We start from the raw sequence: 26,192 nt of genomic DNA on the forward strand, positions 1-26,192 counted from the left end.
GAAGCGAGACGGTTTTCCGACGCGTATCTGACAGGAGACTCTGAATCCGCTCGATATGGGAGCTTGTTGATGGTATTCAATGATCAGGGATGGCTTTCAGCCACGAGGGCTCCCGGCGAGTCCAGACCCAGAATCATCTCCGGAGTTCTGAGATGGAGGAGCAAATTATGCTTTTTCTGGGAAGTGGGCGATACGAACGGATTCCTGCAGCCCAAAGGATTCCTGTGATCCGTTATGAGCGCCACGAGCGAGCGTGACGTCCTCGAGAACTGTCCGCTGCGTGGACTGACTTCTCTTCTAGGAATGCAAACGCTTCCGGAGCGATCCGGGGAGGGTCCCTGATGGGGAGTTTGTCATAAGAGGCTACGAGGGTTGCAGCCCCGTTTCCGAGCAAATACCGGCCGTGTCCGAGCAAATGTCGGCCGTGTCCGTAGGTAATGATAAGGAGGATAAATTATGTTGAGCGACAAGTATTCAATTTATATTAATGTAGCGGGAATAGGTGACAGTCTTGTCGCCGTGACGATGGTCGGTTGCAAAGCTCTACATGGTAGACGATGCTGTGCGGCTCGGTAGAGATGTTTCTGCGTGTAACAACGACCGACGGGCGCGTCCTTCAGTGGACCGATTTCTCACCAGCTCTCTCGATCAATTCCCGAAGTCGCGAGTGCGGGCTCACTCAGAAGGAGTCGGCTACCAATAAACAGGCTGAGAGAGTGGGTTGGGGTCACCGAGGCACAAACGTTCATGGAACTGCTCTCAGGTCGGCTTCCTCGGTCATCTCGAATGGGCTTGCACGATTTTTTCCGCGATGAACTCACCGATTTCAGCTTCCCCATAGAATCGCGAGAGAACTTCCACGGTATGTTCGCCCAACACGGGCGGTGCACTCCTGACGGCGTTCTGAGAATCACTGAATCGGACGGCGGGTCCGACAAGACGAACGTCCCCTCCAGCGCTATGCTGCACGGTGACAACCATTCGGCGCTTTATCTCGTCGTCTTCGAATACGTCCCGGGGCGTATTCACCGGACCGTAGGGCATACCACAGCCCTCGAGCTTCTCGAGCCATCTTTCGTTGGTTTTCTGCGCGAATCTCTCCTGGATGATCGAGTCGAGCTCCTTTCGGTTGGCGACTCGCAGAGCGTTCGTGGAGAATTTCTCGTCGAGAACAAGTTTCTCCAGACCGAGACGCTCGCACAGGATGTTGAACTGTTTCTCGCTGGCGCCGCCGACAGTGATGTAGCCGTCTTTGGTGCGGTAGGCTTTGTAGGGGACAATACTCTCATGGGAAGTTCCCCACCGCCTGGCTTCGGTCCCCGCGTTGAGATAGTTCGAAGCGATATTTACAAGAAGTGACACTTGAGTTCCCAGGAGATCACATTCGATCTTCTGACCCCGACCGGTTTTGATTCTCTGTAGAAGCGCCGTCAGGATGGCACCTTTCGCATACAAAGCCGTTGCCAAGTCCGTGACCGCAACGCCGACCTTGCAAGGTTCTCCGTCCAGGGGTCCCGTTATGTGGAGGAGTCCACCCATCGAAGCTGCGATGACGTCATAGCCCGCGCGATCTTTATACTTCCCTTGAGTTCCGAAGCCAGTGAGAGAAAGATACACCAGCTTGGGATTGATCTCGCGGAGCTGTTCGTATCCCAAACCGAGCTTTTCGAGTTTCCCCGGCACGAAATTTTCGATTAGAATGTCGGAAGTTTCCGCCAGCTTCTGGACTATCGTTTTGCCTTTCGAGCTTTTGAGATCAACCGCAACACTTTTCTTGTTTCGATTGGCGCTCAGAAAATAGCAACTCTGACCATGCACGAAAGGTGGACCCCAGTTCCTGGTCTCGTCCCCGGTTCCCGGTTTCTCCACCTTGATGACTTCGGCACCGAGGTCTCCCAGGAGCATTGCGCAGAAGGGTCCGGCTAGAATTCTGCTCATGTCTAATACTCTCGTCCCTTCCAGGGGACTCATTGTGCTACACGGACGGAGTCCACTACTCGCCGCCGAGAGAAGGTATTTCGATTTCCGCAGCATCTTCCTGCGAATTGACACTAGCTATACTTTGACACTCACAAAGAACGTCTGTTGTCAACGGTTGCGATCGAAAGTGTTGGCGTTCTCTCCCCCCTCTTGTGCTGTAAAGATAATGCGCGATGATTCTGGCTGGCTACTCGGCTTGTGACGGGCGCTCGCTCGACTCATCGCTTCTGAAAGCTGTTTACCGACTTCGAGACGCTGACGTGGGCAAGGATGCGTCCACGGATCACCTTGCGGGACGCGCGGGTTCAGGAGCGACTCCATCACGTCTCATGAACGCTGAATAATTCTGCGGCGCGCTAACGAAAAACTCGACGGGACCGTGAGAAAACCCCAATGAATATTCCGGGAATCTATTTTGCAAAGTTCTTGACATTCGAAAATCGCTGTAAAGCACGCTTAACGGAACGAGCGAATCCTTCCGCAACGAATGAATGGAATTTCCTCGCTTGGAGATGGATGCTTCGTTTCTCCCCTTCAACGCGCCCCTCAAACTGTGCAAATGCCTCGACATTCCAAATAGAGGTGGTCCGTGGAGGAAGGTGTTCCGTGACTGTGATGGCTTTCATTTCATTCTAGCATAAGCGGCAATTTCAAGGCGAGACTGTTAAACGCTCCGAGTAGAGTCCGCCAAGCGTTCAAATTTCTCGGTGAAAAACCGAAGCGCAAAGCGCTTATTCACGCTCCAACATGGATGCCAGCGTACGCATCAAGCGATCCCGTCGAGCGGAACGCGAGTCTTCAATAGTTTCCACCCTTCCTGCTGGAATCCTGAGAGGTCGTCCGAGAGTCTGAACTGAGTCACGATATTCCGATCACCGACTTCTGTAGTTTTCACCGGAACACTTCTCCTGTCTAGCTGAACTTGGAATAACGCGTTCCGGGTAACACTTATCCATAGCCAAATCCGACCGGATATAGCGCTGCTGTTCCCGAGTCGTATTCCGTCCTGAGTCAGGCCCTGGCCCGCTGAAGCTGGGCTTGCGGCGGGAAATTAGCCAGAACGTCTCCTGGTGGAGGCGAACTCTCGGAGACGATCGCGAATCGCGGGGCCTCTCCGAAGAGTCGCTGGAAGAGGATCCAATCAAGTTTTGGAACATTCCAATCTCCCCCATCTGCTACCGACCAGGGCCTTAGAATTTCCCATTTCTTCCCTCTCCCGCTCGGTCCTTTCTGTCCGATCCGTCGCCATCAAGGAATCACTGTCCCCTACCAACTGGACTGGAATCTCCAAGAAAACCCCTCACTGACTCCTCACCTGTCTCGGCTTTTGAAACAACGAATATCGCGCGATTTCCTGACTCCATTTACCTTTGTCGTTCGCGTTGTCCGCGCTGAGACAGGGCCGAAATTGACTGAGTGAGACTGGGCACACCGATCGCAGACAACTGCAGAACTTTCCCCTCGGGCGCAGACTTCCCGAGCTCGGGATCAGACCTCGGGCGCTCGGGATTTGAACGTCTGCGAATGGCTCCTGAAAAATAGGAATGCCTGCTCAGAAGCCTCTCAGGAGTCAAAATAATTATTTTTTTTCGCATAGCTCGACCGCGTGTCGGCATCATTTATTCCGATTCGCTCTCGTCATCGCTTTCCGTCTTCAAATTATAATAGTTGTCAGACTAGCATTCAAGTTATGCTAGTATATATGGCGGGATGAGCAGACCAATATCACTTTTTCCATATTGATTGTCAAGGTCGATAACTTTCTCCCGCTAATGGATATCCTCCATATCATTACGAGCGTGAGTGACCTCTGATCCAGATGGAACCGACTTATTGCAAAGTTCCTCCGACTAATAGCTCTCGGTGGTATGTTGCCAGCCGCTATGCGGACTAGTGTGCGGCCGGAACGACGACCGCAGAGCCGGTTAGCGCGCGTTCGCTGTATCGTTCCGAGGGACGATCTAGCCTACAGAGCCCGCAGCTGTGTCGTTTCGTTGCAATGTCCCAGCGGACCGGTCTAATGATCGAGGACCTCGGTCGCTCTCCTCTGACCAGAAACAGAGGACAAATGCCTTATTAGCGGTTGGTGCGCAACGATTTATCTACGGCATGGAATGCTCCGTCCGCTCGCCATCGAGCTCTGGCTTACTACTCGTTCGGTGGGGTCGCTTTGCTGCTTCATGTTTCAGATTCCGAAAGGTTCCACTCCTCATGCCGATATCGTAGTCCGCTCGCTCGGCCGTCGCAAGGTGTTCATCCCTTACCTTAAGAATCGGATAACACGATGCCACAGCGAAGCGTCACACGCCATGCGCCGTCGCACCGGGGCTCTCGTCCGCCACCATCGTTGCGACTGCTTCGGCGAGCGAGCCCCTTGCACCGTGATTCGCGAAGCGATCGACAGTCCGATAGACTGGGTCCGGACTCGGACTCGGTTGGTGAGCTGATGGTTCGGCCTTAGGTTAGATTTCTGTCGATTCTTACACGGAGCCGTCGAGCAGACGGGCGTCGTTGAGAATTGAATCCCCGAGCTGAACAAGAGGAGTCTCTCGTAGAGAGATGTCCTCTCTACGAGACTTGGCACACTCTCCACCCTCTCGACGGGTCGCGATCTCTCGGGCGACGAAGCAGACGAAGCTTGTACCAGGATGGATGTGGGAGCTAGCGGTGGAATTGCCGGCGCCGCACCGCCGTACGCTCCGGCCTTCTTCCGCATCGATCAAACATTGACACAAGCGGTTTCGAAAAGGAATCTAACGGCCATGACCGTCCGGTAGTTGGCGAGACGCGAAGTTGAAGAGACTTAAATTTTTCTCTTTTGATCGTTAACTCATCCATTCTGATGTAGTAGACGAGGAAAGCATCCCCTGTCGCTGGCGGTGTCTTCTACAATGGGACACAGAGATTGAATCGCTAGCTGAGACCTCGGATTCCCGTAGATGGAGTCCTCGGGATAATCTTGGCTTTCTTTGATCTGAAGAGAACTCCATGCCGGGAATCTCCCCCCAGAAAATTATTCCCTGGGTTCAAGATGGCGAACTCGAGATGGGTTGAGCCGCAACATGAGCATGTTGCCATCAGAGTGTATTTTTAATAATCATCACCTTTGTGCCGGATAGGTATTATCAGACAAGAGATTTCCGCTCCTCCCGCTCGCTACGGCTCAAGGAGTTCATCATTCTATTTGCGGTGCGCTTTTTTTCTCTTCTGGCGAGGAAAGTCTAGGGGTCCTCCTCGACGATATGATCCCCTGACCGGAAACGTCTCCTTCCCTCCCCATCGAGTCTCCGGCAGCCGGCCTCGCCCAATCATATCGTACCTGTTCGTCGACGACAAGGACTCCTGATTACGATCGCATTCGGGAACCCTACCCTTGCCTCGAAAGCCGCGGAGCTCCGCGAATCCGAAGAACCCGGGGCTCTGTCTGAAAAACAGAGATGTAGTGCCTCTGCATCTGAAATCTCCAGCTTTATAAAATTCATGTAGTACGTGAGCTCCTCATGAGCTCCCAGAGGATACGACGGACCTTTCTTAAACCGAACCGGCGAAATTATCCGCCCGAGCACCCGGAAGGTTCCTGGCGGGGAATCTCCTCGAACCTTAATTATTTCTCCGTGAGCTCCGTCTTATGACAGAATATTTCCAGAAAGCATCGACAGGGGGGCAAATATCTCCCATTCCCAGAGAAGGGCGGGCACATACATAGGTTTTATATAGGTAGATGGATTATATATATAGATAGATGTACAGCTGTACCTATGTTGTAATTTTCGATCATTTTGCACGCCGTGATCGTCGGGGGAATAATGCTCCAGCTCAAGAATGTTGACGCGGGAGTTTTTACTGCTATTCAGCTAGGATTGATGGATAAAAACACTCGGATTCTCCTCTTCAGATCTTTAACTCACCAAATCTGATGTGAGAGACGAGGAAGGCACTCCCTGTTGTCATCGGTGTGTTCTACAATGGCACCTCGATCGAACCGCTATCTGAGGCCACGGCCCCGAATTCCCATCTGTAGATTGAGCCTTCGAGAAAATTTAGACTTCTCTTCTCTATCTGAGTAAAAAGAGCTCCGAGACGGGAAACTCTCGAACATGGCCCCAGGGCTCAGTATAGCAAGCTCAATATTTGCGAAGCATATTGACATCAGCGTGTATCATCATGCTGGGAGGTATCAGAATGGCGATTTCTATTCCTGGCGCGCCACGCTTCGAAAATAAATTACTCTATTTGCACCGCAATGGAGTCTTCTCACCGACAGAGGAGGTCTGAGGGTCTCCTTGAGGATGTGCTCCTGTCAACCGGCCGCGTCATCTACCCTTCCCATCGGATCTCCTGTCGCCAGCATCGTGTTTCTATACCACGCCGCGCTCATTGGTTTTCGGTGAGGATTATTCATTACGACGCCATTCAGAAATCCAAGCATTGCCTCGACAGCAGCGGGATTCGTCTGAATCGAAAAATTTGAGGCCTCACTCGAGTCCCGGAAGAATCGCTGCCTCCTAGAAATAGAATCCGTGCGACGGATCTCGGAAGATCTTCAATCACTACGAGACTCCGAAATGGATAAGTTGCAATGACTTAAACGACGAAAGCATACCACTCGAAGGACTTCGAAATTCACCGCGACCGATATCTCTTGCTCCGCTCCAAGTATGACCATACTTATCCGGTACCTCGAAGACTCCACAGAGACAACATTCTGGACTCCACCGTGGACTCGGATTAAACGCTTGAAGATGCCATGAAAGAATCCACGGAATTGGAATGGCGATTAGAGTGGATCATCCTCGGACGAGTCGTGGGAAAGATGTTCCGTTATCGGCCTTACAAGGGACCTACGGGAGAAAATATGGAGGGATTCGCCAGATTCCACCCAAGTATGGATATCGATACATGGAACGACGGGCAAGGTATCCCCGACCTCAAACCTGAGTGAGATGATCACGCTCATTTTTTCTCAAGATATCTTCGGAGAAGGTTTTTGCCTTATGGAGTGGCGACACATGAGAATCGGAGAACACGGACGGGATGGAGAATATTCATTATTATTATTATTACCAAAAGACAATCGAAATCATGAGAAAACCTGTAGCAAGGTCATTCATGCCCATACGATTAAACACCACATCTTGACTAACACCCTGAATTGTTCATGGATGCGGGGTGTGAGGTTTGCTATTCACAAAACTTCGTTTTCAATCACAACATATGATCCGATCATATATTTCGCGATTCGCGATAATTATTGTCGAAATCCTGCTATTCGTGTGTTCTTGCAGCGGGCAGGTCTCAGGGTCTCTCTTGACGATTCGGTGTACTTCTGATCCCCCCTTTTCGAGCCGCCGGAAGCCACCATACCGTTCAGATGACATCAAGCCCTTCCGCCGACGACAAGTATTTTCGTTTACGACGGCACTCGGAAATCCAACCATTGCCTCCACGGCTGCGGTACTCTCAGACTTTGACGAAGAGGCGTCTTTCGGTACCCAGACAAATTAGTGCCCCGGACACTAGAATACGGACGGCAAATATTTGGGAGCCTCCGCGGGATCCGAGCATGTATAAAAGTCAATGAATTCGAACAACGAAAGCATATTGACCACTCAGAGAACTTCAAAATTCACCAGAGGGCGGGAACCCAAGCCCTGCTTCAATTATGACTATATCCGATACCTATGCGCCCCCGGCAAAACTCTGCAAAGCCAACACGCTGTACTTCACTGTGGATCCGCAGTTTGAGCTTCCACAATTTCTGGATGAAATTCAAAAACCGAATTGGAAATTAGAGTGGATTATCATCGCACGAGTCGTAGGAGACAAGTTCCGCTATCGGGGGTATCATGGAAATAAGGGAGAAACGATGGAGGGATTTGCCAGGTTCAACCCAAGCATCGATATCGAGACTTGGGAAGTGAATTGCGGTATATCCGCGCTCAAATCTAAGTTGACTACGTACTGTGCCATCTACAGGCCGGATAATTCTCATTTCCAATTGGGACCGGTTATCTTCGAGGAAGGTTGTGTCCTCTACGAGTGGCGTCACCCAAACCTACCACCAGACGACGATTGAGATACGCGAAACCGACCGCGAATAAAAAAATTGCTGCAGCCCATCTGAGTTCTCTCAATACAGTAATGAGGCTGCATACATCTGAGATCCTCGCTCCTTTCATTGTGACTAGTCGTGAGGTTCGCTGCTCGCGTGATACTGCTCTCAATGACCAGAGGAACCTCCATCATTTCGTCAGCAGTCATCATCGTGGGAATCTTGCCTGAGGAGTTGCCCATCAGAGTATTCAGTGGATAGATGACCGTGAACGTTCTATCACCCGGGTGGCGGAGGGGGTTCGATTCCATCGAGAATTATCTGCGGATTCAGCGGGACGGATCTCTGTTCTGCCGCTGAGAAACAGATGGGCGAGAATTGCGAGCTCATGGTATCCGAGGGATCGCTCAGAGTCGGTATCGTTGTAGAAACGTTCTAGGAGAGGCAACCAATCTTGGTCAATCTTAGCTCATCACGATATCTCCTTCCTAAGACAGACGCCGATCTCATAATTTCATATTTCTTTCTCTTGATTTCGATGATAAGCGGACGATTCGGAGCACCCTAAGAGTCAGAGATCTTCGCTACGTCTCGTACATGACCCCAGCGAGTCTGTTCGAGGAACTCGATGACTTTTGTCTTTATTTCTGTCCGATGTATGATTTTCGAATTTCTGCCCCTTCGTCAGATCACCGCCCATCTGACCACTGTATTCGAATTCCCGACAGGGTCCCTGCTTCCCCGACGTGAGATGTTGCGTTCGTGCGGAGACCCAGAACATTCACTTACCGATCAGGCGTACCAACGATTGTCCGAGTATCGAAGAATCCGAGGCAAATCACAGTTACCAGACCGGTGGATTTCGCCGTAGGTCGTCGTCTATGTTTTCCCAGCGGACGCAGAAGACCTGCCTCGTATTGGCCCACGACTTGATAATATTGTCAACATCAAACAAACGATCGCTAATTCGACAAACCGACGCTGATATCAATCGTCATGAGTCGTTTCCACTAGTTCCAATAGGGGGTCCTTCTGGATCTGCGCCTCTCATTCTCCATCAATGACAGCCACAAATCAGTGTTTTAGTAAGTCACCCTACAAGGTGACCGTAATCTGCCGACTTTTGCGGATTTGTCTATTTGGGATCCGGATCGAGCTGGACGCGACCGAAGCGAGCAGAACTCGACCGAAGTGATTACGATGATACATCTGGAGCAGTCCTTGTCTTCACGCTTGTTACACTCGTTCCCTCGATGGTTCGAGCTCTTCGGATCGAGAAATCGAGTGACGTCATACCGCGTCATCGCGAAAGCTGTTCGGAGATGTACCGTTAGCCGCTTCAAGTTCTTCTGAAGTCGCATCACGCAGACGTGTCTGGGCGCATCCAGAAACGGCGGGAAAGACTCGGAGCCGGCAGCCAATTTTTCTACCTTGTAAAATCAGCTTTCCTTTTCTTCTCCTCGGCATCGGATCCTTCGCTTAAGGCAGGAAACAAACGGCTGGAAAGTAAAAAAAACTCGACATCGAAACGACGCGTCTTGCGGCTGGTCACGGTCGCCGCATCGCGACGGACAATCGAAATTATTGAAACGACGACGAACACTGAAGGAAGTGGAAAAATAGCCGTCGAGAATAAATTTAGTTGCACACAAAAAACAGCGATCGGCTCACCGATTCGCTGGACGTGTTTTCGAACTCGGCAGAAGGCGACGGTGATGATACGCTTAGTTTTTTTGCATGATTTTTTCTTGCCTCCCACCGCTGGCTGGCTCCACGTACATATAATGTTCCTCGTCGTACTGAATTCATTGGCGAACCGATGGACTTATTCTGGTCATTAGCCGGTCGTCTTCGACGGGAGTCCGACTTGTTGTTTGCCCGATGAAGCTATATCCGATCACGCCGCGAGTCAAACCTGACAGTTTTCGAGAATCAGGGTTCGTATCCTCCAGAAACAGCTCGCGCACCATCGTGACCTGCTGGTAGGGACCAGGAAGCCTGTCCCTTGAGCTGAGCCCTTTCATGCATTCACCAATGCAGTCGGAATCCAGTGGCGCTGTTCTGTTCCGTTTGCGGCATCGGTATTTGATCGCTCCGAGTTTTCAATGACTGCGCATTAGGCGTTGGCTAAGTTTTCGCTCCTTCATCCGATCAGAGTGCTGTCGATGATGAAATTCGGCCAGACACAGCCATCCTGTTCAATGCTACGTTTGTAGACGACGTCGTCGTCGTTGAATCGATATGCTCAATGGCACTCTCAGGAAACGACCCACGAAAAAGTGCCGATGAAGGCGTCGTCTTCGCCGCCGCTGGATAAGCCAGAAAAACGGCACATGCTGCTCTGGAATGTCCGATAGGAATTAATCATTTTCCTTCGTGCTGGTTGCTTCCTCCGCCTGCTCCTCAACGACCTTCATCGGCCTTGAGATGCGTGCGCGCGCCCGCGCGTAGAGGTCACTCGATGGTCAGGTGTATCAGTTCTCTTTTCCATGAGACCAGCATCCACGAGGCGACGTCGACGAACGACATGGGTGTTTCAATCGCTGACTGTCCCTTCCGTGAGATTCAAAGTGTCTGCTAGCGGATTGCGAAGCTCGGTGATCCACAGCCCGCTTCACCGCGAAGATCGGATCGGATTGCGAAGTGTGCTGCTCCACTGCAACGGCGAGCTATAGCAGCGTACCGCGCAGCCAGTCGCTCGCTCGGTTAGCTGGCTGAATAGCCGTCCGCGCGAGCCTTACGACCTGTTAGCAGTTTGATTAGTCGGAACGCACATCGACGTAACGTTGTATTTATGCCACGCAACGACCGACCCGCCGGTCAGCCGTTCCCCGAAACGCTGCCGTATGAAGAAGTTTTCGCGTAGCATCCCCGCTCGGACGGACGACTTTGGAGCCGGTCGCAGCCAATGACGTCATCAGCAGGAACATAAGGAAGCAATTCCACAAAATGTTCAAAGGCTGAGTTATCGTCGTACATATAATTAGACAACTCGTCGGTGGGCTTTGACATGGTGTGCGTAATGCTACACCCCGCATCTATTTGCCGCGGGACGGGTCAACTTACTCGAGTTGATGTAGTCTCACGCAACAGCGTCTGATGATAAGGTACTCCTACCGTGAATGTTAAGCAACGAGTGAATTCAGAAGGATCTGATGGGAACGCGGAATCTTCGATAAGAACCTTATAGTCCTGATATGAATCACCTGAGGCTTGAATAAGAAATATGCGACGGGGGATCTTTTGTTCGATATGCTGATTAGGGGAAACGGACTAACTATAATTAGGTATGATGACGGCGAACTATAATTTCAAATCGCAGAAGCTCTCCCCATACAGCTCACTGCGAGGAACCAGAAGAGACCGTATGTGTGTACTTTGAGGCACATTGACGTACTTCCGGAGTTATGCGAAGTAGTCGCCTCCGGGAGAATAAGCACCAAGTCACCTTGCCTGGAATCAGAAACTTGATTCGAATAGAGGCAGTGTCGGGTTTTGGGTGCGACTGTTCTGGTCAGTGTCTTCTAAAAGGCTTCACACCATCAACCGTACCGTGAAATACGAGGAGCCCGGAGCGATTTGACAACGAGTTAGTTGTACATTTCACGCTTAGTCGGCAGCCTTCGCCGGTCGGACCTTCCCTCGAATGCTTGGTGGTGTTACATATGCGACAAATAATCTTCTGCTTGCCATGATTTCCATCATTCAATTGTTCCGTACCCCACTTCCGGTCGTGTCCGTACAGTTTCATTCGACAAAGTTCCTCTCTGGTTCCGTTCGGACTCCATTCTATTCGTCCGTCATCACCGGACAAGCCCTACGGCAAGGTTGCGTCGCCACAGGGGCAGTTGCGTTGCCCGCGGCGAAAGCAACAGGCACCGCTGAAGATGCAGTATGGCTAGGGGTGAGCAGTGTTTTACCCGCATACGAATGAATTAGACGACCGATTCCGGTCGCTGATTCGCTCGGTACTTCGGACGATGAGGGGGCGATTCGGCAGAGCAACGGCCGCTGAGCGACGCGACGTGGTTTACCTGCCTGCCCCGCGAGCCATCGTTCGCCCGACCGGTGCTTCGCTTGTCCGTCTATCCATCCGGCTACGGTCTGTTTGTGGCCGGTCGTCCACGATGATTCCGGGTCATTTCCGTTACATTGTCGTCGACGGGATTTGGCGCCAGCGTCACCCGTTACTTCCGATCCGGAGCGACATTGATGATGATGATGTGATTTTTTTATTCAACTCTCCTTGCTTTCTTCGCGTGCTCCACCGCCCGAGCCGGTCGTGTAACCATCGTCGGACGGACCACGCGATTCGTCGGTGAGGTCAGAGCGTGTCACAATTCTGGATGAGCGAACGCTTACGTTGAACAATGGACAAAATACCGTAGCGCATTCAAAAGCCATTGATGAGATTTCTCTCTTTTCGGAGCCTCAGGTGTTGTACGCACGCGGTCGACCGCACTTCCATTACGCGGACGCTTACGTGGAAACGTACCTAATGCTAACCACTTGATGGTTCTCGACCGCATAAAATCCGTGAACCCTAAAGAGAGATGGGACGGCGCTGAAGTTGCGTAATTCTCACGCGGGATTTCCGCGAAGTAACTTCCGAGATCGCCGGACCTCCCTTCGTCTCGATATATCCCCTTGAGTCTCATGTCGAGCTCATCGAAGGCTCCAATACAGAGAGGCCTCCCCGTATTCATTTTCTTTCTCGATACAGCGAGGAGAGCTCTGCCGCTACGGTCATTCATCCTACAGAGTAACGGCAGGAATTTCCGCATCGATGCCTCTGTGTATAGAATTTGCTCGACAAGGGAGTGGGCGCAGCTAATTGTCCGGGGCGAAGCTCGGAATTCCCTCACGGTGTTCCCGAACGTTATCAGCTCGGAGTCTTCCGTACGGAGAATACGTAATACACGTGCAAAAAGTTCGGGTTTGATATTCGCATCAGAGTCCGAGCCACCGGCGATGTCTGCAGTCGGCGGACACTGTTCCAAGCGCTAAGCCCGAACGTCCAGTAGAGGTTCTGTCACCTTGCAATGTGGTTGAAAGATATTTTTCTTTTTTCAGGCAACACCACGGCAGCCATCAGACAGAGTTGAGAAAATGAGGTGAGTCCGAAGTTCCCATCAGAAATCTTTCTGCACATTCACATTCATTCAGTGTTCCGACAGAGGAGTCGATTCCACTCTTGCGTTTTTTCTTGCATAGGTCTATTTCGCGCTCCGAGCTACTCAGGAGGAATTCACGGACGAGCCATAGAATATTGCACTCTTGAAGGGGGGCTTTCCCCAAAGTCCGTGCTGCGATCAGTGTGATAAGAAGAAAGTAGATCCGCCGGAATTCACTGGAATTTATCGGCTACTTTCACGCGCGTCCGCGTACTGTCTTCCTGGGTTAAGTGTGTGGGCACGATTCCGTAAACGTAAATACTTTCCGGCCGTTTCTCTCCCTTCGAAAATCGTGTCCCGTGCTTGAATGAATGCCCAGAGGCCGACGTGAGAACCCCTCGCCCTTATTGTCTCGGCCGCTACAGCGATCGAAATTGATGATGATTTTTATCGGTGTTTCATCTTGGAAATCAATGTTGCCCTCGGCGCTCTCGTTATGTCTTCTTACATGAGATGTGTTCGAGTTGTGCCGCTCATGCCGCAGAAGCCATTAGGTCCGCGAAGCTTCCAAGGTCGCTGTCGGCATCCGAATTTTACGCGACGGGCAGATATTTTGCTGGCAAACTAGTAGATGACGACGACCGTTTGTGGTACAACGATTGATGTCGCCTATCTAGTCCACTGGTGGACGGTCCAGTCGAACAAATACAGTGACCGCGGACCGACGGACTGACTCAACTAATGGAGCGAGACTGCTCGCAGCAATATCGAGCGAAACCGAACGACGCATTGCCGTACGTCGGCACAACGCTCTCTTTATCAATCTAGATCCGTTGTCGTCGCCGTGTCGTCTCAGAAGTCTTCGTCGCTCGCAAGTCGGAGGATGCTCGACTCCCCTGATTCGGAAAAAAGGATGCATCGTCAGCATACAATGTATTCGGAGGAGCGATTCCTCTTCGTACGACGAGAAGACAGATTGTCGGACGGAGGGGAATACGGACGGTCGGCCGGTCGATCCATCCCTCGACCGCCTCGCTGCCAGTAATCTAGCGTCCAAGCGCTACGAGATGACCGAGAGAGCCATTGCAATCGTACTGAGCGTGCCTCGACCAGAAATACACAACAATTTCGCCCACAGGGAAGCCGACGGATGCTCCCGCCGAAAACGGAATACTGGTTTCTATCATTCCTTCCTGTGCCTAATTATTCATTTCGGCTTTCTCGTTTCGTGGCCGTGATCAGGAACCAAGTATGCCCCCGCTTACTCTGCGCCGCGGATGCTCCCGTCGACACCTTATTGATTCCGTGGTCACATGCGATGAGGCTCGTTCCTCACTAGGAGAATGAAACGAATCGCCGGAGAACGGAGTTCCCGATGGGAGGCGCAAGCGGCGAGAATCCTTAGAACGAATCCTATCCTCCCGGACTGATAGAATCCGTATCTTCGTACTCATCGCTTACTGGCGCTTCTATTCCCTCCAGTCCTCGGCCCTAGGTCAATGCTTGGCCTGTGATACTTGAATAGGCGTCTGTCGTGTGAAGTCTCTGTTGTGCGTCCGCCATGCTCCTTGTAACTCGCTACCGTCTTTGAGAGTTTACGTGAACGTGCGTGCAGCCATCTCTCTTCGTGGCTGATCACGAATGGAGAAGAAGGAGAGAATAGGTCGTTGCCATGCCTCGCCAGCATTGTTTCCAGCTGCTCATGGATTAAGAGTAGACACGGGTCGCGCCTGCATTATATAGCCTATCGTCCCTGCTATGTTTGGTCAGACGGTCTGTCCGACAGCTAGACGGTTCGAAGGTATAATTGGTCGAGGAGTTGTTGAGCCATCGCGGCCGAAAAGGGGAGTATTCATCCTAGCTTCCACGGGCATCTTGAGAGCCGGGCTTTCGCCATGGGTCAAAAGATGCCGGCCTTGCTCATGAACTACTTGGGCGCGCGAAGGAGTCTTCTGAAATTCCGCACTTTCCTTCACGACGAGCACCCACGATTCGTTTCACGCGAGATTAAGTGAGAGGTTAAGTAGATGATTTTTTTTCTCGTCACCGAGTGAAATTATGACGCTCATGAAGGACGCGATTTCGTGAGTGAGAATCTTGTTAGAATCCATATCATGGGGAACTCGAGCTGCATAACGATCAACGACCTCCATTCATGGTGTAGCGCGTTTGGGAAAGCTATTCGGCTTTTCGCGGCTCCCGCTCGTCTATCGGAGTTTCCGTTTGAGGGGGTCGGGAGCTCACAAATGGAAATCAATGCAGAACTCGATTCGGAACGGGGATGGAAGACACAAAAAGGAACTCCTTGATCTCGATCCGTTAAGGCCGGGTCTGCCCGTGCAAACAAATGCGCATTATCATGGCAATCGATCTGTGTCAGCGAAATATCTCTTGATGAACACTTTGACCGAGGGCTTCGATGCTCGAATGACCATCTCGGGTGGATTCTTCGCTTGCTTGACTGGAACCGCGATGTGGAATGCGCGAAAATATACCGCTAGTTTTCACGTAGACCGAGAGTCTCTCGGAATTTCGGTCTGCTGCAATTCCAATGCGCTAGCGAAATCGGCCAGACACGGAAAAAAGGATCTAAGACTCCAGACATTCCTGGGTGTCAATCAAGGCCCGGGAGGAGAGCTCGACCTCTCTCTCTGACGTTCTAGACACTCGCTCTCTACATTTTCCTGTTCTGGACATACTCCGAGCTCAAAACTTTTTACCCGAAAAGGATGAGACGTGATTCGAAACCGAATAAGAGAATCATGGCTAAATTGGCAGCGAAGAGCTAAACTAAATCATAAATCACAATGAATCATCACAAATAAGTAGGTACTTTCATTACGGCAACAAGCGCGACATTGACCTACGTTGTTCAGACGAAGCGCATAAAATGTTACAATTGAAGCTTCCTGAATGGTAGCTGCTCCTTGAGAACCTGCTGTTGATCACTTTGTTTGTTGTGATCGGTTCAATTTATCGTTGATGATGATGTAAGATTCTGGCAGTTGATCTGGAAAGATTAAAACGGAGCATTCCAAAAACTTTTGTTTCGAAAATCGCTCACGGCACGCAAAGCAGAAATTTCTGCTGAGTGGGGCTTCGCGCGAACTTCTTGTTCGGTGAGCGTTTCCGACGAATGTCTTCGCTGACGATGTTCAGCGGGATCCGAGTAAGAAATCCTTCACTTTTGGAATGTTTCTTGACTTGGTTTTCATCAATCTTCCGGACGAAACCAAATGACTCCTGGCGATTCCGATCCGTTTTTTCTTCCTTTCTCTCGTTCTGTACGGCCTCGCACACGATCGTGAGCCGTTTTTTTTTCTTTTAGACCTGGATTGAAAGAAGTCCGCTCGTTTATTACGCGGATTCATAAGCCGCTACGAAGAGATACGTTCATGCCTCGTTTGAAATTTGAAGACGGGCAAGTCGTGAGGTCAGCAGACACAACGGTGCGTTTTCGCGGAATTCTCGAACAGCACTATACCGATTTCACGCTATATTCTCCTCGAGCGGCTGTTGGCAAAATATCTAGATCGTCTATTTGCCCATCAGACCAGCTCCACGCCTGTCATCATCTTCCGTCTTAGTTTCCGCTGAAAATTTCGAAACCTACAGAATACGGACCTGAGGACCGCGAGTTTTGAAAGAGCTCCCAATGTAAGGCTCAGAAGCGAGAACCTTGGAAGAAATAGATAACTCCCTCGATGTTATATGCTCAGCTCCTAATGGAGAGGTTTTCACCTCGACCCGGAGTCCGAAACAGGAAGAGCAACGGCTTTCTGGCTTCTGAGAGCTCGCTATGACGGGGCTGCACAAAAAAGGGGAGTTTTTGAAATTTCTGATCGATATCATCCAGACGACGCCCTGAGCTGACGTGTATCCATCGAAATGTTGACCTCACAGTCAGGCGAAAATGGAAAGCAGCGAGACGAGGACCCACTAAATAACGCGCACAAAATTTCCCATAGGCGCAAGTGACTTCGGATACGGTGTTCTTTTCTGGAACAGCTCGTCCGCTAAATTTCGCGGTGGATTTCTCTTTGCGTTGTCAACTCGTTCGCTGACGGGGGAAACTCTACCGTTTCCAAGTTCACCCAGCTGACGATTGGAAAGCACTCGCTTGTAAAAGCGCATCTTCCGCCACACGAGTCTCGCGATCAAGTTTCTCAGGATTCGTCCCGATTGTTTTGTCATTTTTGGCACGTGGCAGGACCGGCGTCTAGTCATGCAGAATGATATCCAAAATGCGACCTTGGCAGCTTCGGGAATTAACATCCGAAATTCGACGATTCAGTCGACCAATATCGGCTATCGACGAAGGTCTCCTTGCGAAAGGATTTCAGCAATAACTTATGTTATGACGATTTAATTTAGCCTGGGGTCTAAAGATGATGTTCCTTCAACTCACCTTTAGAGCCGAGTTCGATCATCGGAATCGCTATTGTCATCGTTGCTGCCATCCTTAGATCGTCGATTATATGTTTCGGACTGCGGCCCGATCCAACTCCTAATTATTGTTAAACCCTGGTTATTGCGACCTCAGTCGGTGTCTGTTTTGATTATCGCACAACTGCTTCCGAGCAGAACAAGGCACAAATTCAATTTGCCAAGTCGCTCCGACTCACGCATGTTGCAGACGAGTGTTCGCTTCTCCGTTTTGACAAAACAACCCACATTCTGTTTCTTGTAAGCAGCGGCAATTTACAGTGACCTTGTTAAGGTCATTGTAGTTTGAGACATGATGCCGTTGCTTCTGCCGCTCGTCCTGGAATGGAAAGTCGTTCTTCTGCGGATTCCGTAGTTTCGCCTCGTCTGTTTCGGATTTGTTTATTTGAAGCAATGATAAATAACCCCGAATTGCTATGGCTTCCTTCCTTGTGATATGAGTCCGCTGATGTTGCCGGGCACGATTCCGAGCACCGCGGCTCGACTCTCGACGACAGCGATTTCGATGAAATTCGAAGATATTTGTGCTGCACTTTGCCCTGATGGAGCTAGAATGCCGCGTAATTCACCTCGAATTCGACGAAATCACCTATCGACCAAGCCCGGAAATTTTGCACACATTTTGTCGCGCTGGACATTCACCCTCTCAGAGCTGAGGTCTCGTTTTCTTACGCCATATAAGCCCCAATTCACACCAGAATCGGAGTACCTCGAGTTGTCGCTGGAGCCGAGTTCCCCAGAATTAGGAACGGGGAATCAGCGCCGCTCCTGGTTTTGCTTCGAACGAGTTTCCAGTAAATCTTGTTGAAGTATTGGCGTTGTACCTCATTTCAGTGACATCGATTTCTGTCGGTGAAATAGTCCGGATGAGAACCGCTTCAATAATCGCCTTCGCCGAAAAACGCGTGTCTGACTTTGTTTGACACTTTCGTCATAGTAGCGAAACTCAGAGAATGTCACATTTTAATCCGCAAAGCGTTGCGATCCAAGTTCGTCCGCCTGATCCTTGGGATTACCCGGAGATTCAGTGCTCCGATCATCCCCGATATCCCGAGGTCGAATATCGTAATCGGAACTCGCGTAACAGGCTCAAGCTCCGGAGAAGACATCGCCCAAAACTCACAAAGCTTCATCATTCCTCCCCGCAGGGTACTCTTCATCCTGACAATGTGCTTCGGCACTTCGGTGCTCGGCTATTCAGACCATGCCGGTTTGCTCTGGCGACCAAAGATCAGTTTCCCTGTCGACCCAACATCGCCAACGGTTCCTGATCTTCATTCACACCTCATCGATCAGGCGGTCGACGAAGCCCAGACTATAATCGTTCAGCAGAAACTTTTCGAGAGAGCAGCACGTGAGTATGAGCGACAATTATTGTTGGAAAAATTCTGTGATTCATCGAAACAACTGAAGTCTGCGTCAAAACCCTTGCGCTCGAATGTTAATTAATTTCTTCCTCACGAACAGTCTCGAACAAGGCTCACGCATACCCGATGTGTCCGGCTGCTCAACGTCACATGCAGTTCCGAGCTGCTAAAGGTCCCGCCATGCATATGGACGACATGAGCACGATATTCGAGGAGACCACCAAAGTTCTTTCCAAAAAGTAAAGCTGAAAACCCAAAGATCCGACTTTCAATCACTGAATTTCCGCGCTGCCCTGAGTGCTGGGCGCCTCATGAGAAATTGTGCAACACGCTAATCATTGATCGATTTCGTTCACTAATATCAACGAATGCTTACAGGATGAAAATGTTTTGGGAAGATGAGTTCCACGGCCTGGCCCGAGCCAATCTGGCCGGCTCGAAACTAGAGCACGCAGCTGCTCAGTGCCATCATCACTCGAACATAATCTGTACGGACAAGCCCTACAGAACTGCGGACGGTTCCTGCAACAATCTCGAGCATCCCGATTGGGGCAAGGCGTTCACATGCCTCCGTCGACTCCTTCCGCCCAGATACGCTGATGGTATGTCGTTCGTCGGGGAGTTTATCGTCTTCCGACGACTTCCTCCGTCTGCCTTCATGACTTGATGGCATACATCAAAGCAGAAAAAATCGCTTCTCGTATTCTTCCGTAAATCGCGACTTGGGAGAGGAAAGTAATCTGTGAGCTCCCCGGTTCCCTTGGCTCGATCTCAAGCGCTGGGAAACGTGTTCCTTGTGACAACGCGAAATTACGGCGTTGCGACCCCCGTATAAGCATAACGATGTCTCGAGCTATTATGACTGTTGGGATACGTTGAATAGAGCCTGATTCTTGTCGCACCGTTTCGGCGCCCTTTCGTCACCCGGGAACCGAATGCTGGGAGCACGAGTCGCACGAGCCAAGGGACCTAGACCCCTGGAAGTTTCAGAAATTTTCAATTAAGGCAGGGTGAAAATAAAGAATGAAATGAGAGATGGAAAAACATAAAAACACGAAAGAAAGGTCCCTTCCTCACCTTTGATTGTCCGACGAGAGTACTTCGAGTGAGTTATCCCCGATTGTGCCTCACAATTCGAGTTTTCAGGTGTCTCAATGCCGCGAATTTCCGAAACTGGGCTCCAACTTCCAAACCCTCGGCTGGTGTCCACGACTATCCACGTCGATTTGGACCGACCTTCGCGTCACGTCTCCCACATGCTCATGCAGTGGGGGCAGTTCCTCGACCACGACTTCGCGCTTTCTCCCATCATGAGTCACCCCGAAGAAATTGTGGATCTCGGAAGTAGGTTCATTCGGTCACTCATCGAAGAATCCGCCTTAATAATCGGAGTTCATCCGACTCCTCTCCAGTCCCCGTCTATCTTGTGGCGGCCGTCAAAGGAAATGTCTGACATTCGATCGATTTATTTCGCAGATCCCAACGACGTTGTCGACTGTTGTTCGGAACACAAACGTGATGATCCCAAATGCTTCTCGTTCGACATCCCGGAGAACGATAAATTCTACAGCAAGTATGGAGAGCATTGCATGAACTTCCCGCGATCGGCCCGGTGTCCGCAGTGCGCCTTGGGTGAGTCACTTGGGAGACATTCCCCCTCACTGAGAAGCACACACAAACAGGGGTTCCTGGAGTCAACGGTACACCTCACTCAAATAATGATCGAAAAATGATGGAATTGATCGGAAATTTCCTCGTCCAAAGGTCCCCGTCAGCAAATCGACGCCCTCACCTCGTACATTGACGGCTCGAATATTTACGGTAGCAACCAAGAAGACACATACAGGTTGCGTACGCTCTCTGGCGATGGTCGTCTCAAGTTCGACGTCGGTCAACGCGGTGACATGATCCTTCCCGCCTCTTTCCACCCCACCAGAGACAGGTGCTCCCGACCCGAAGAAGGAGACCTCTGTTTCAGAGCCGGTGAGTTCCGCAATGTTCGCCGCATGGCTCTTGTTCTCCGTTCCGCGCAGCGATCATCTCTGCCCTCGGGTCGCACGCGCGTTGAGCCTGTCCTCACGAAATATAGTTCAACCTCCAATTAGATCAGAAAATGTGCCTCGACTCTTTACCATTCGGTTCTACTTTTTTTTCAGGAGACGAGCGTGTGAACGAACAGCCCGGTCTCACCGCTATGCACACCCTTTGGTTGCGGCACCACAACACGATCGCCGACAAACTGGCTCGTCTCAACCCTCACTGGGACGACGAGAGAATATTCCAGGAAGCCAGGTTTGTCATATGCATCTGAGACTGAAAATGATCAAATGATAAGAACCATTGTCGAAATCATCGGAAGAGCGGAGACTCCGCCCTTGGAAGAACCTTAAGAGTCTAAAACTTGAGGAAGCAATGACCGTGGTAGGAGCTGAAAACTCTCAAGAGCGACCGGTCCTCGTCATTTCTCCCGACTCCACTGATATGATGGTGTCAGAGATTGTAGTAAGGACTCCCACCGAGCGGGGGCTCGTCTTCTCCGAATCCTCGCGGACCCACCATGGGAATAAACATTTGAAATTCAGAATGGAGAGCCCAGACGAAACTACGTGATCGAATGGTGGAGAAACCTTCACGGACATTCGACTCTTCGGCAAGAAGACGCGATTGGGAAAAGGGCATTTTCCCATTCGAAACTCCCGAAAAGTCGATAGCGCCATCTCGTTCACTCTTCTTTCATATGGAAACGACGGACGCCGGCTCATCGGTCCGTTCTGTCGTCTCTCGGGTCATTTATTTCTTCCTGGAGGAAAATCGCTGGAAGTCTGTGCTGTTTCCATCGAGTTTCTCGGTTCACGGAACGAGTCGCACAGCTGCCGGCATTGACCTGCTGCTGCTGCTGCCGCTGCTTGTATCGGGGACCTCCCACAAGGGAACTGAGCGAGGATATCGGGGGAACCGGCGAACTCCGGGTGTTTCCGAGCGGCAGCGGGTCCGCAACAGCAGCACCGGATATCACGTCTGGACACTTGGCGGCGACAATTCGTCAATTCAGGCAATTTCGTTCCTTTGTGGAAATAAACATCGTTCCCAGTCTGTCCCTAAAGCTCAGGGTCAAGGACCCTGGGCAGTCCGCTCGTCTGTGTTGAACTTTAAAATGAATTTGTCGAGATTCCACTTTAAAGTTTCGTCTTCGCCGATATGTTCCTCGTGGACCTGAATGTTGTGTTGCCTTGCGTCTAGTCGTTGTTGCGACCGGTGTTTAATTGGTTGGTTCATCGATAACTACTATATTTGATTGACTGACTGGCTGATTGATTGGTTGAATCGATAGATCTTCATCGAACAACGAGCTACATGAACTAGCTGGGAATAGATTCGCTGGTTGAGGACCCTACCTAATTAATTGGAGCTCGTCAACCGCAGCTCTTTTATCGTTAAATACTTGTTGCTGTTTCGTATCCGTTTGGACTAAAAGCTCTCGGTGGAGGTTTTACGCATCGATGCGGTCTGGTCACTAATCGCTGCTTGATCTTATAGGCGCATCGTAATCGCTCAAATCCAGCACATCACATACCAGGAGTTCTTGCCCCTCATTCTCGGCAAGGCTTTCTACAGGGAATTCGGACTCGAAACTCTGCCCTACGGATATACGACATACAACAAGAACATTGACCCTTCGGTACTGAACGAATTCGCCGGAGCCGTGTTCCGATTCGGACACACGATCCTCAACGGTCACTTCATGGAAGTCGATCCTCACGGCAACATCAAGCGCATTAAGCTCCAGGACAACTTCTTCAAACCCTTCGAATTCCGTACCGGCAAAATGGAGAGGATTATGCGAGGTCTCCAAAAGCAGGCGTCCCAGGTCTTCGACAATTTCATCACCCACGATGTGACGAATCATCTCTACCGTTTGTCGAACGAAACGTTCGGCTTGGATCTGATCGCACTGAACATCCAGCGCGGCAGAGATCACGGTCTCCGGGGATACGCCGATTATCTCAAGGGATGCTTCGGTATCGAGGTCAACACTTTCGAGGATCTTGACAATGTCATGCCTCGGCCCGTGCGTCAGCGTCTTGAGAGTCTCTACGCGTGAGTAAATTTCGAATTTCATCGTTTTCCCGCTCATGAATCTAGGTCCGCTCCCGGAGAGTTTCTGCTTCATCATTTCCCACTCGGGACTTTCCCTCTAGCTCGACCGAGAGAATGAGTCATTGTTCTCGGAGTCTAGGTCTGGGAAGTGAGCCTAGGGATCCATAACTGAGGACTTACGTAGCTCCCCAGACATGGGTGCGATTTCTCTCCATATAAAGGCTCGCTCCTGAGCCCTGTTCTCAGTCCTATTCGAGAATAATAGACTCGTCAGGAGTCGATCGATCCCAATATACTCTCTCGATCCATTCGTTACAATCACCGACAGGAACTATCGACAATGAGAGTGACTCAGGGATAGTCCAGTCCAACATCTGACAGAAATCGCGAACATTCCTCTGCGGAGGATACTGTACCCGAGCAATCGATTTCAAGCAAAAAATCCTCATTTTGGAAGTCTCCTCAAGAACGTTTCATTTCTCAGGCATGTCAACGATATCGATTTGTTCACGGGAGGTGTCTCAGAGTATCAGCTTCCTGGAGGTGTGGTTGGCCCTACCTTCGGCTGTATCATGGGCATTCAGTTCTGGAGACTGAAGTACGGAGACAGGTTCTATTACGAACATGGCGGTCAGATCGGAACATTCACTCCATGTAAGTACTTCCATTTTTTTCTCGGTTATGAATGTTCTTTTGTTTCCGGTATGGACCGTTTCAGAAATCGTTCGTGAATTTATAATGCTGCTGAAATGTCCTCTCGATCTATGATACCTGAGGGCTATGTGAACCTGTCCCTCATGATTCGTCTCTTTTTGCCGCCAGCTCAACTCACGCAGATTCGTAAGATCACAATGGCGAAAATTGTCTGCGATAACAGCGTCGGACAGCAGTACTCGCAGCAGTGGTCGCTGCAGATGCTGTCGAACAGCAATCAAGAGCTGCCGTGTGAATCGTTCGCCGACATGGACATGAGCAATTGGATCGAGCATGGCGGTGACATCAAGAAGAAGAAGAAGTAGATCAATTCCCAACCTCGAGCAGTCGGAGGAAGCCAGGATTTAAGTGTCCGAGGAGGAGGAGGAGAAGCAGCAGCAGCCGCCATCTCTGACCGAGCAACTGTACAACGCCAACCGACAACTAACCGATCCGTTTTTCCCTGTACCACCCTCACTCGATCCAAGTGTTCAAGCCGTGACCTCAAGTCAGCTCGAGGTCCGCGGCAGACATCGAAGCGGAGCATAAACAAAACTCACAATCGTCCGCCGTCGACCACTCTGGGGCGAGCCGCTACCTCCTAGGATGAGTCCTAAGTGTAATTTAATTTTGAGTGGAGGTATCCGCTCGCCTCGCTCAAGACGCGAGTTCGCACTTTCGATCTGCGTGCATGCTATTTGTCTTGAGATCCAGAAGCCATATATTATATATAAATATATATAAGAGAAACGAACGAGAGTACGGGAATGGAAGCGAGAAACAATCAGACGACGGCAATTTCGTCGCTGAAGGTGATCATTGACGATAATGAAGAGGCGATGACCTCCACATAGAGCAAGACAGGATGAATGATAATAAATCTACTTACCTTTTTGTCGTTGATTGAGGTGACGGAGGACGGCCCGGAATGACGCTCAGTAATTTAATTTTTGATTTGTTCGACGGGCGCTTTTCTATTTGCTCTCGCGTTTTTCTTCGACCCTTCATTCTTTCCGAAGAGAGCACCGTTGCCGCAGTGGTGGAGACGCCGCGAATCGTCTGCGATCGCCGGCAGCATAACAAGCGGATGCGAAAGAGGAAAGCAAGCAAGCGAAATTAGTATCGCTATCGGTGCAACACGTTGAGCATGAAGTGAGTGGCTGTAGTCGCATATTGTAAATACGGAACACAATTGTCCGATGGTCTTGCGGATTGGCTTTTGAAGGATTAGGACTATCGACGGAAGCAAAATAAACGCGATGTCACCAGTTTGACACCTCGCTTTCGACAATTGCGTAGCCTGCAGTTTGACTGTAAATAATAAATGAGTGGTCTCATTGAAATTTGCGGGAAGGTGTTCTCTCTTATTCGTGTTCTTCCCTCATTATGTGAGCGGTGATTCCACCAGCCCAGTCATCCGAATGGTCTGGGAAATAATTTCATGGGAAGAGTCTTGGCCCTCTTCCGTGACAACCGAGTCAGTTCGATCCCATCCCTCATATTCAAGGTCTAAAATCTAAAACAGGAGTGTCGGACTTGAATTTTTGGCGGGCAATTGAGCGCCGCAGGTGCCCGCGGGCCACATCAAAAATTTACTTTCGTATAAAAGGAGAATATATGCCTATCGTCCATGGAAGCATGCTTTTCCACCCTCCGGGGATCGAGGGAAAACTCGTATGTTCGGTCTTACGGAGGGAGTCATTCCACCGATCTCATTCAATTTCCACGCACTCATTCGGGCAACGGATTTAAGACCCCAGGTCTAAAATGATCGCTCTCCTCCAAAACTAGAGCTGTCTTCCGTCTATGATCACATGTGCGCTGGGCGGCATACATCAAGACGATCCCAAGAATGCCCTCACTGAGAAAGAAAACTCTCTTACCAGAGCTCCGGATGATCGTCCCCCGTCGGCCCCAGAAACCTAATGGCTCCGAACATGCAAGACCCGAATCGTTCGTCATATTATTATCGGCGCACTCAGAAACGCATTAGTCTTTCTCGAACCCGTCGAGGGAATCTCACCCGAATTATTCGCCTGTAGGGAGATCCTGTTGCCTGGTCCAGAGCCCCGACCCACGCTCATGTGTCACCAATCACCAACCAGCTCTGACCCGTTTTCGTCTAGGGGTCGCGTAAGACTCCACTCATCGCTCGGAAGAACACGCTTCCGGAAAGTCGGTTATACGTGCGTACATACTTCTGACCGCATTCTTCTCTGCCCGTCGCGGAGATGTGGCCGGACGCGATTAGGCATCTGTTCGCATGCATGGGATAGAGCGTCTCCAGGATCAAGTCAGGAAAGTCAGGATTCTCATTTGCGCCGGATTTGCAAGAAGAACTCGATGATTCCTTGAGATATTGACAAGCTCGGTCCGTCTATATCTGTCTTTTATTCAAAAACACCGGGATTGGTGGACAGCGGTAATGAATAGGGCCCAAAC

General features: G+C 50.6%; 2 protein-coding genes across 2 annotated transcripts; one reads left to right on the forward strand and one right to left on the reverse strand.

Moving 5' to 3' along the window:
• Positions 1-735: 735 nt before the first annotated feature.
• On the reverse strand, positions 736-2,005 carry LOC108864503 (succinate--hydroxymethylglutarate CoA-transferase). The gene has a single exon (XM_018640274.1). The coding sequence runs from the start codon at positions 1,969-1,971 to the stop codon at positions 778-780; it is 1,194 nt and encodes a 397-aa protein (XP_018495790.1). The 5' UTR covers positions 1,972-2,005; the 3' UTR covers positions 736-777.
• Positions 1,969-24,116, forward strand: LOC100905996 (peroxidase). The gene is made up of 13 exons (XM_029112116.1): positions 1,969-2,013; positions 13,106-13,146; positions 18,741-18,946; positions 19,060-19,198; positions 19,338-19,561; positions 20,106-20,303; positions 20,436-20,591; positions 20,724-20,942; positions 21,116-21,251; positions 22,383-22,403; positions 22,497-23,057; positions 23,542-23,711; positions 23,880-24,116. Exons 2-13 carry the CDS (start codon positions 13,142-13,144, stop codon positions 24,074-24,076), a joined length of 2,232 nt encoding a protein of 743 aa, XP_028967949.1. The 5' UTR covers positions 1,969-2,013; positions 13,106-13,141; the 3' UTR covers positions 24,077-24,116.
• Positions 24,117-26,192: the final 2,076 nt, after the last annotated feature.

The sequence above is a fragment of the Galendromus occidentalis genome, unplaced genomic scaffold (genome assembly GCF_000255335.2).
Source record: "Galendromus occidentalis unplaced genomic scaffold, Mocc_1.1 scf7180000075612, whole genome shotgun sequence".
NCBI lineage: Eukaryota > Metazoa > Arthropoda > Arachnida > Mesostigmata > Phytoseiidae > Galendromus > Galendromus occidentalis.